The sequence below is a fragment of the Sciurus vulgaris genome, assembly GCF_902686455.1.
Source record: "Sciurus vulgaris genome assembly, chromosome: 2".
In the NCBI taxonomy this organism is placed as follows: domain Eukaryota; kingdom Metazoa; phylum Chordata; class Mammalia; order Rodentia; family Sciuridae; genus Sciurus; species Sciurus vulgaris.
Genome location: NC_136462.1, coordinates 196,413,113 through 196,424,586, shown reverse-complemented (window position 1 = coordinate 196,424,586; position 11,474 = coordinate 196,413,113). Strand labels below are relative to the sequence as shown.

Below are 11,474 nucleotides of genomic sequence, written 5' to 3'. Positions count from 1 at the left end.
ACTACCCATTCATTTACGGACATCTATGACAATGATAGGTAAAAAATATATTCAATATTTGTTGAACTATGTCTATTACATATATTTATGACACTTGTTTTCAGCAAATGACAAAGCTTTTGTTGTGAGCTGAGCAGGCACGTGCGAGACTGTACATCTTTCTGCGGTTTGCACCACCCTCACACAGCAACTGATACCAGACACAAAAACAGGACATGGCTTGAATTTATGAAACTGCAACAGGTATTCTAAATAATATAGAAGCATAGACGATTGCTTAACTGATTTTAATAACATGACGTAAAGCCCCTAAACTTGATATAACAGTTATGCAAAATACATAGATGAATACTGTATTTTTCAAAAATATAAAATAAATAAGCAAGACATGTGAACGTAGGCAAGTTTCCATTAAATAAATGAAAAATTTTAAGAGAAAGTTTTCCTTTCCATGTCATTTGAAGAAGGGAAATTATCATTTTAAACAATATTCAAGTTTATTAAACAAATAAAAAAAAGTATTATAAAATGTTTAACTTTCATCAGCTTCAAGGTTTATGTTGCTGCCAAATTTTGCATATAACTGAACTTTCAAATCTGCTAACACCCGCTGAATTGATTCCACTCTGGATTCTAAGGCGTCAATTTCTTCTTGCAAATTTTTCTGGGGGAAAAAAAAAAAGTTAATTAATTCTATTCAGTTGGTTGGTTTCAAAGCATCTGTGTCTGAAATAATATTTGGAAAGAATTTCAGGTCAAGAACTTTCTAAACTTGGATAGGCATTAGCTGATAATTAGGTCTGAGTCTAATTCAGGCCCATACTTAATCACAGAATAAATCATGACTGTTTCTCAGTTTTTACTAGTCTAAAAACCGTCGCAGCTGAAAGAAAATTAATTCTTAAATTGCCATAACCTAATACAGAAAGAACCACATACAGAGACTTCTGTAAACAGTTTACCATGAACCTGCCTTCTGACACAGCCTGTCCCAACCCCCCACAAAAGTAACTACAATGAAGAAATGATAAAAACACACAAAACCAACAAAAGTTAAGAATAACAGCCTCTGGTCAAAATCTGGCAGTTGTCATCATGAGGCCTCTGGAGCTAACTTTTGGAAGAGGGTAGCAAGTCACAGCCATTTTGCCCACAAAGATGGCACTCATTAACATGTTGGCATCAGGAACAAAGAACACTTGGTAAGGCAATGTTATTCTTTTAGAAGTCTAACCAGTGGTTCTCAACTATGGCCCTCTAGCGAGTATTGGGGAAAAAATCACCTGTAATTATTAAAAATACAAATTCTAGGGCCTCACCCCAGATCTCAAGAATTAGAACTTCCTTATGTTGGGCCCAACATCAAGTATATATGTATATGGATTATACATATATATATGAATATTTTAGTTGTAGATGAACACAACACATTTATTTATCTTTATATGGTGCTAAGGATCAAACCCAGCTAAGCAAGCACTCTACAAGGGAGCTACAACCCCAGCCCCAACATGGATTTTTAACAAGTCCATGGGAGATTCTAATTCTAATGCCTGCTAAAAGTTTGAGAGCCACTAATACAAGACAAAAAAGAGAAATAGCCTAGGGGCCATGCCCATAATTCCAGCCACCTGGGAGGTTGCAGCAGGAGTATCACAAGTTTGAGACCAGCCTTGGAACTTGGGGAGACCCACTCAAAATAAAACGGACTGGGCTACAGCTCAGTGTTATGGTTTAGATATGAGGTGTCCCCAAAAGCTAACGTGAGACAATGCAAGAAGGTTCAGAGGACAAATGATTGGGTTGTAAGAGTCTTAACCCGATCAGTGATTTAATACCCTGACAGGGATTCACTGTGTGGTAACTGAAGTGGTGGGTGCGGCTGAAGGAGGTGGGAACTGAGCTTGGTTTTGAGTATATATTTGTATCTGGCGAGTGGAGTCTCTCTCTGCTTCCTGATAATGCCAGTTGCTTCCCTCTGCCACACTCTTCTGCCATGATGTTCAGCCTCACCTCAAGCCCTAAGGAATGGAGGCAGCCTTGTATGGACTGAGACCTCTGAATGAGCTCTCAAATAAACCTTTCCTCCTCTCTAAGTGTGCTGGTCAGACCATTTAAGTTACAGCAGGGAAACAGCTAAAACACTCAGTGATAAAATGCCCCTGGATTTGATCTCCAGTAACACACACAAACACACGTGCAAACACAGAGAATCAGAAACAAGACATGTCACTATTGGAAGAGATAAAATTTTTATATCAGAAAATCTAATCAGTAAAATAAGACTAGAAAATTATTTTAAAATTACAAGTCCAATCATATCACCCTTCCTTGAAACCCTCTGCTCTAGGACGGGGTGGGTAAATGGCAGCCCACAGGCTAAATCCAGCCTGAAGCTCGGTCCTATACAGTCTCACCGGAGCACAGCCAGGGAACCATTTACCCATCTTGTTTCACAGGCTTATTGGGTATGGGTTTGATGCATGGGCAGTTTTGCTGTTTTATACATTTGAATAAGGAAGATTATCTATTTAAGTAATATTCAAGTTAATAAAGGAAAAGTTAAGGAAATGTCTGAATGCCCTTGGCTTCTCACACAGGCGCTCTGTGGCCATCTCTCATAGACAGCCAAGGTCGTGCGAAATAGTAACTGCACACAGTGCATCACGTGTCTCAAGCAGTGTTAAAGAATCCACACTCTGACCCAGTAATTACACCTCTCTGATCATTTCCTCAAAACAATTTTCTTAAAGTAAACAAAGATTTATGTATAAGAATGCTCACTGTGACGTGACTATCACAAAATACCAGAGACAAGTTGATGTTAATAATAGTGGTGAGCTAAATCAATGTCCAACTACACAGTATTAAAGAGGACAGTAAACAAGCCATAGAAAATGACATAAGTCTGCCTGAGCCCAAGAAGGTTCCCAAAGAACATGTGCTAGATAAATAACATTAAACAAAGTGTGGAGCAAACTATACAGAGAATAAGGGGAAGAACGTGAAGGAAACCCATGAAAACATTCCCCATGGATGCTCATCTCAAATAGTGGGATCACAGGGAATCTTCTTTTCTTCTTTCTAATATGCTGTACTTTTTAAGTATTTTTAGTTAGAAGAAGACTGCAGCGTCAGAAGACCACTGTTTACATATCTCCATGAATACACCCCAAAGCCTCTCTAAGCCTCTATTTCTCATTTCAAACTGGGACAAAAATGGATCATCACTAAGATTAAGTGAGATTATGCTGGCAAAGCATTCAGAGCCTGGCTGGGACGCTGGGACAAACCACTAGCCTAACTCGGGATCCATGACTTCCCTCCGCCCATCATCACACGTTCTCTAGAGTAATTCAAGTCCTATTCAAGAACAAGACTTTATTGCGCAGGAAAGACTTCCACATACCTTTGCTTCCTCTAACATTTCCTGTGTTTCCTCTTGAGAATGGCTAATGAAAACATCCCCAATTTGATAAGGTATCATTAAGCAGTCATCATCTGCAAGCATGATGTCATCACAGGCATCTTCTAAATTTTGGAGTTGTTTCTATGAATGCAAAGTAAACACCAATGAAAACGTCTTCAAATTTCCCTGACAGAACTAAGAGCCAGGTTTAATATGGGGACGCCAACTTTTTGAGGTGCTCTTTCACAAAGGTATCACCACACTAAAGCAGACTGAATTCTCACCCTTAGGTGACACTGCACATGGAATCAGTTAGGAGCTAACACGTTGTCCTCTGGATGTTTCCAGACAGCTATAAGCACTGTTAGGTGGACTGCCGGTATCTGTGATCGCTCCACATTTCTACTTTAACAATTTCCCACTGATGAAGCCTGCCTTCCCACAAGAACCAAACAAAAAACCAGGAAACAAACCTACCTTTCTCAGCCTTGCTTGGTGAGATGGGGTGAAAGAAAATAATAGTTTACTTTCCACCAATCAAATGCACATGAACTGGGGAGCATTTTGGGAAAGCTGCCAGAGAGGCTGGGGGGCACAGGCCTCCAGGACCCGGGGCTGCAGCTATAGCTTGGGGCTCTGAGGTCTGCAGGGGCAGCCTCCTCACCACGGAGGCTGCTGGCTCTGGGGTCAGTGGAGAAAGAGCAGTTGCACCCCTGGTCAAGTTCCCTCAGATGTGGTTCTAGAACCTGCTTCTGAACGCTCAGCCTAGACTCAGGGCCCTCACCAAATCTGCCCTCACATTCCTTAAAAAAAGACTTTCTACTTAGAGTGCACTGTGTCATCAACGAGAGCCCCCGAGATACACTTCACGGAGTTCAATTTTAAAAAGCTAGCATATAAACAACTTTTATTTTTCTGAAATAAGAGAAATATGTCCAATACCTTTTTTACTTCTATTTCTTCCTTTAGCTCTGTGATTCTACTCGTATTCCGGGCAAATTTGTTTATCTTCTGCTGGTCTTCAAAAGTAACATTGACATCTTCTGCAGCCTGAAAAAGGTTTTTAATTCTTTGTAGAATTTTAATGGAGAAGTATTAGGTTAGCTGTTTGCACTAAAATAACTTAATAAACTATCCTAATGAGTCCAGAATCATAAAAGGTGTAGAATATCACAAATGCCTTAGTTAACTTTTGCCCCATGAGCTTAAGATTTGTTCATAAATCTGTAATTTTTTCTAACATCCTAGAAAATAATTCCTACATTACACAGACATTCCAATATAAACAACAATTAGTAAATCAGAAAAAAGAAACAGCTAATCTTGGTCCAAGAGCAGAATTGCCCAAGGCAGAACATTCTTTCATCAAGATAACCCAGGGAGCAAAAAGTATCTGATCAAATAATGCTTATAAATGCCTCATATTAGATTTCCCCCCATGCAGTTAAAACTAATGTAAGCATATTGTGAAGATCATAAATATGATACTCGAGTGTATAGTTTTTAGTCAAACGGATATTCAGTGGTTATACTCCATACATAATAAAAATTATATTTATTATAACATAAAGCTTGTTTACATGTCTTAAGGCACAAATCACTATAAAATGATAAACATTAAATGTTTATAAAATGATGAAAATCCACAAGATTAATATTAAAAAATTTAGCATGTAATGTGATTAAATCTGCACATAAAGAACGCCTGCATGATATAAAGCATGAAGTCCTAGAGCTAACAGCTAACACTGACAGAGCTCTACTATACACCGAAAACTTTCTAAGCGTTTGCTCATCTCTACTAGTTCTCCCACCAGTCTCAATAAGGGGATCATGCTGCTATTTTACAGGTGGAAAAAGTGTGGCAGAGTTTAAATAATTTGCCCAAAGGCATACAGGCAGCAAAGAAAGGAGCCAGATTTCAACTTGGCCCCAAGAGTCCACAGCCAGGTCTGTGAGTTCTAAGAAATGGAATGTAAAAGTGTACACGTGTGTACATGTGCCCATGGGTTTGTGCATCCTTAGAAAAGGTAGCAGTAAGTTCCTGGATTTCATCAGGTTCTCAAGTGGGCTCTACATATTAAAAAAAAAAAAAAAAAAAAATTAAATACCAGACTCTCCTTAGGGCTTCCCCTCATTTATAAAACAGGTGCTCTTATTATAAAAGACTAAAGATACACGGTATAAAAATAGTTGTTACTGAAGCTACATTATCATATCTGTTAACACACATAATTTATCATAACTATATAATAAATGCAACTCCAATAAGGATTACCAGCTTTTTTGCCAATGACAGAAATGAGTTCACAATATCCTCCATCCTTTACCTTGTCTCTTATGACCCGTGACATAAGATATATGGACTTTTATTTCTCCGGTACTTGAAAGTCAACCTGTAGTCTCAAGCAAGACATCTCAGTAGCCAGAATATAAAGGTAGCCACCTCCCTTTCATTAGGATGTTCCCAATAAGCCATTTCACATGCATAGGGCCGATCACCAGACCCAAAGCTCGTCCTGAAAAGTCCCTTAGGTCATGATATGCTAGCTTTGAGCGTTCAATCCCACATGTTGTTTATGAAGTTGGGAAACAGAGAGCTATACTAAAGAAGCCACAGGAACACCTGTATGCAGGTATCTTGGCATTCAAGTAATTCTGCCCATATAAGAACTACTGATTCCCTGAGAGAAGAGAAAACGGAGAATTCTAGAGCTCCTCCTTGCCTGCAAAGTTTATGCCATTTTAGTTAAATACTAAGCTCCAAAAACCCTCAGTATGTATTTAGAGCTGTGTTTGCTATCATGAGGATTTTTAAAGGGTAATTCATGTAAAAGTACTTAGGAGAGTTGCCTGACACAAGTAAAACTAATTGTTTCTGAATTTGAATCTAAACCATTCTGGATCAGACTCAAATATCCAGGTGCACGTGGGCTTCGGAGCACTTAAGAGAGTGAGTGCCGCAGAGAACTTGGCTACCGCTCTTCCTGCTGCAGCCCCACCAAAGGCCACCACCAGCAAGCAACTGGACCTGTGCCCAACTCCTAGCAGGGGCTCTCCCACCAGGGTTCAGGCCTGCAACTGGTGTGAGTCAAACGGGTACCACCGCTACTGCACCCTGTCCTGTGGGGTGGTTCACAGCAGGGGTAAGTCACCAGCTTCAATGGCCAAGAGCAGTGGCTTCTGTTGTACACTGCTATTCTAGAATACTTCTATTTCCTGAACCTGCATTTTGGCAGAAAGGGCAATTCTTTTTTGGGGTTCCAGGGACTGAACCCATGGGTGCTGAACCATTGAGCCACACTCCAGCCCAGCCCATTTTTATTTTTTATTCGAAGACAGGGTCTAAGGTTGCTGAGGCTGGCTTTGAACTCATGACCCTCCTGCCTCAGCCTCCCAAGCTGCTGGGATCATAGGAGTGTGCCACTGTGCCGGGCTCAGAGAATAATTCTTAATTTGGGTTTCACAAACATTGAGAGGTTGATCTACTCCTTGAATCTGTAGCATATGTGCGCACTTCTTCTAAGTGGTCTTGGTAGCTTTCACAGATTTTCAAAGGGATCCACAATCCCAAAAGGTCAGGAACACCTTCCTTAAGAGAAGCCGGATGTAGTCACTGCCAGTGTTGCTATATTCTGGTACGCAAAGCAGCAGAGTGGTGGAAAGTCACCGTGGACGCCCATCTACCCAAGCAGGAACTTTAGGTAAATTACTCAATTCTCTGGCACCACCTCAGATTTGTCATCTTTTAAATGAGAGGCTAGTTCTCCTTACAGCGGTGATCAAATGAGTACTGAGCACAGGGACAGAGGATGCAGTCACTGTTCAATAAATGATAGCTAAGCACTTTACCTCCTGAATAGTGTTTATCCAGACTCACTACAAAGAACACATGCAGATGTAGAAGGAAATTCCGCTGCGCCTATGAGAAATATGACTGCCCAGGATTCTAGGGAAAATTGAAATTCTCTGGGCTTCCTCAAGAATTGACATCTTAGGGGATTCTAGGAGGAAGTGAACCTGGTCCAGCATGCCCTACACCGAGTTTGAGGACTGACAGCTGGGTCCCCAGAAGGAAACTGGCCAGTTTCAGTCTGCTTTTTTTAATTTTTTTAAAAGTATCTACCAAACCTCTGATTTTGCTTTGGATTTTTATTCACCTCTCAAGCACACAGTCATGCATTTAGCAATTATTTAGTGTTTCGTATGTGCCAGGCACTGTGACAAGAGCCTCAACCCCACCCTCATAACACCTGCCAACTTCCGTTCTGGGCGTGGGCGGGTGGGAAAAGACAAGATGAACAAGATGAAGCTCGCTGGTGCTGCACATGATGGTGAGAATGAACAGTTTAGGGCGGACGTCTTCATCGTCTGCATGTTTCACTGCCTGCTCTGATCTCCCTAATTCTAGCCTTCACCTCGCAAGCCCTTTCCCTTCACACCTCCCACCAGAGTTGGAAAGTTCAGCTTCCCGTGTGACCTACCTCTCCCCAAGGGCGTGAGTTCCACCCTGCTAGGAGGACAGGGGGATGAGAACTTCATTATGGCCCACATGGTTATCTACATCATTTAAAATTGAGGCTGTGTCATATCACACACTCAAAAAAATTATTCGATGAATGAAAGGGGGAAAAGGTTGGTAATCTGCCCACAGTTCAAATCATTCTTCCTCCACTTCCTCAAAATTCACCGTCTCTGCACTGGTTTCCACATCGGTACAACAGGGTGAACCACAACCAGTGTCTTCCAAGGAATTAAAGGCCTGACCAGGGAGGACCCAACTTAACAAAACAAAGGGGAAAGGAACCTCCTAGCTTTGTACCTGCCTGAATCTCAGGGGTCCCAGACCTTACTGTTCCTAAACATGAATTTACAAGTGACAGACCACAGGGTGAGCAATGCCTTTGACTGCCAGGTTTAGCTCTCCCTCAATCTTGGGCAAGTGGGCATGGCTGGTCAGCCCACAGCATGCACAGGAGGCATAGACTACGTGGTACTAGACAGTAGGAGAGCAAAGAAGCACATTTTAAAGGTGGTTTTAAAAGTGGAATGAAAACAAATCCCTTCAGTTAGGGGATTCTCATCAGAGATGCCCTTCACAGTTAAAAAGATTCTGGAATAAGAAAATGTTTATAAATCCTAGCTTTTGCCTCTGTACTTCCGTTTCCTCATCTGTGAAATAGGGATAAAAACAGTATCTCCCAACAGTAGTGAACCAAAATAAATAAATGCAATGTGCTGAGAACTGTGCCTAGCACACAATAAAGCATCAATGTTTATTAGCCGTTATTACTCCCTCTCCCCCACCCCAATTTCCTTTTCCTCCTATCTAGATATCTGTAAGCATCTGGGAAGACTTGCGGGTTATAAATCCCAAATGGAAGTTTAGCTTGCTTTCCAGTAAAAAAAAGAAAAAGTGTGATGAAATGTCACACTGTGCCCTGTAAAATACGCACAATACCCTGTATAATTTTTAAATAAAATACATATTTAGAAGATGGGCTGTGGGGAAACAAAACGACCGATTCTGAGTCTGAGCTCCAGCTCTGCTTTGGAGCAGTAGGGTCACCCCGCGAGTAGCGCCTGCTCTGCGTCCAGGTGTACCCATCCTAAGTCGCACGTGGAACACAGATGACAGATGCGCTGGCGCTGGGCCCCAACACCCCATCCTCAATAGACCCTACGACTTCACCTTGCAGGGCGCAGGTCCACGGTGCACGGCCCGCTCTGCTCTCCCGCTCCCGGGGCTCAGGCCGTCCACGGTGCACGGCCCGCTCTGCTCTCCCGCTCCCGGGGCTCGGGCGGTACACGGTGCACTGCCCGCTCTGCTCTCCGGTTCCCGGGGCTCGGGCCGTCCACGGTGCACAGCCCGCTCTGCTCTCCGGTTCCCGGGGCTCGGGCCGTCCACGGTGCACGGCCCGCTCTGCTCTCCCGCTCCCGGGGCTCGGGCGGTACACGGTGCACTGCCCGCTCTGCTCTCCGGTTCCCGGGGCTCGGGCCGTCCACGGTGCACAGCCCGCTCTGCTCTCCGGTTCCCGGGGCTCGGGCCGTCCACGGTGCACGGCCCGCTCTGCTCTCCCGCTCCCGGGGCTCGGGCGGTCCACGGTGCACTGCCCGCTCTGCTCTCCGGTTCCCGGGGCTCGGGCGGTCCACGGTGCACGGCCCGCTCTGCTCTCCCGCTCCCGGGGCTCGGGCGGTACACGGTGCACTGCCCGCTCTGCTCTCCGGTTCCCGGGGCTCGGGCCGTCCACGGTGCACTGCCCGCTCTGCTCTCCGGTTCCCGGGGCTCGGGCCGTCCACGGTGCACGGCCCGCTCTGCTCTCCGGTTCCCGGGGCTCGGGCCGTCCACGGTGCACGGCCCGCTCTGCTCTCCCGCTCCCGGGGCTCGGGCGGTCCACGGTGCACTGCCCGCTCTGCTCTCCCGCGCCGGGGCCCCGCGGCCTGCCTCGCCCGGCCTCCGCTTCCCCGCGGGCACACGGTCCCCGCAGCCGCCCGAGGCCTGCGGAGCCCACCGCGGGCACGCGCACACCCCGCCGCAGCCAACGGGCCTCGGGCTTCCCGCGCCCGGAGCCAGGTCGGGCCGCGGTCCCCGGGCGGAGGCGGCCCAGGGCTCCGAGGGTCCCGGCCGGCGGCCCGGGTGCCCCGGGCGCCCGCAGGGCCGCGCCCTGAGCGGCGCCCCGCGCCCCAGCCCGCCCCGGCCGCGCCGGCCGCCCTCCGCCCCAGCGCCGCACTCACCGCCTTCTTCATGGTGGCCGCCATCTTGGGGCCGCACCAACCGGCGCGGCGGGGAGCGCGGCCGAGGAGCGAGTCTCCCCGCGCCCGCGCTCACTCGCTGCCGGCCCGGAGCGCGGCCTGAAGTAGGAGGCCGTTTCTACATTCCTTCCTATAGGATCCCTGACCCACAACTCCCCACAGCTGGGGCTCAGGGCGAGAAGCACCCTGGAAGGACTTGGTACATGCCAATTAAAGGGCCAGGCGACGCCCTGTGGGCTGACATGAACGGGGGCGTGGCGCACGGCCGCGCACGCCGGCTGCGGGCAGCAGGGGGCGCTTGGGACTGGGTCGCTGGGCGGTGCAGGTTCCTGTTCATCACCTAAAAAGGAGCTGGGGACCATCGGCCTTGGCGAGAGGGAAATCCAGAGAGCGCAGAGGAGGCGGCGCCCCTGTAATTTATTCAGCAATACCGGCGAACAGTTCCTGCACACTTACACTTGTGCCTCCGATTCGTTGTTGTGTTCTCAGTTCAGCCCGGACGCTTCTGAAATTCCTCTGCCCAGAATTCTAGCTTTCAAGACAGGAACTGCTGCCGGCTCGGCGTTACTACCACCTCCCTCTATGGCTACTATTAGTGCTGTCTTTTTAGATGGCAGCATCCATTTCGGATGTGTAGAGGCTGCAAAGTGTCCTGGGGAGAAGGGTGACAGTGGTCAGAAGCCAGCCTAGCCTGGGTCTTTGAGAGCAGAGCCAAGGCAAAGGCTTAGATGCTGCTGCTTCGTTATGGAGTGCAGTCGCGGGAAGCAGAAGGCTGGGCAGGCGCTCAGGGAAGGCAGGACAGCCAACAGCACCACGCTGGACTCAAGCACAGTCAGTGACTTTGTCTTTGGGGACTGTCCTCTAAAAGGTCGTTTTATGCATGACTCAGGAAGGTCCAGTCAGGAAAAATGGGGAACACTCTCACTTCCCTCCTCCCATTCCAAGACTGGCCCCTTCCATCTGAATAGGTTACTCACCCATGGCTGATCCCATAGCCTGACCTCAGTAGCAAACAGGGACACCTTGGGTAGAAGTGGCAGGTGTAAGGCTCTAAGTACAAGGCTTAAGGAATAAGGAACTATCCCAGTAAAGAGGTGTCTGGAGAAGGGTCAGAGAAGTTTCCAGAGAGAAGGGGGAGCTCTACTCAGGCCAGAAAAGAATCTCAACACAGTGGCATAGACAGATTTATTTAGGAAAGTAGATACACATTCACATTCAAGGGAGATGCAAAAAAAAAAAAAGTGACAATCTCAATAGAGAGAAGCTTTGGGGATAAAGCAAGGGATACATATTGAAGAGTGAGAGATGCGTT

General features: G+C 46.3%; 1 protein-coding gene across 2 annotated transcripts; it reads right to left on the bottom strand.

Annotated features, from left to right (window-relative positions):
• Positions 1-268: 268 nt before the first annotated feature.
• On the bottom strand, positions 269-10,337 carry PFDN4 (prefoldin subunit 4). Of its 2 annotated transcripts, none has more exons than XM_079126983.1 (4): positions 10,145-10,337; positions 4,352-4,459; positions 3,410-3,550; positions 269-664 (listed from the first exon to the last, which is right to left on the bottom strand). In XM_079126983.1, exons 1-4 carry the CDS (start codon positions 10,166-10,168, stop codon positions 533-535), a joined length of 405 nt encoding a protein of 134 aa, XP_078983109.1. In that variant the 5' UTR covers positions 10,169-10,337; the 3' UTR covers positions 269-532. The 2 variants fall into 2 exon arrangements, with proteins under 2 accessions (XP_078983109.1, XP_078983108.1); XM_079126982.1 differs by lacking the exon at positions 10,145-10,337 and adding an exon at positions 9,102-9,261.
• Positions 10,338-11,474: the final 1,137 nt, after the last annotated feature.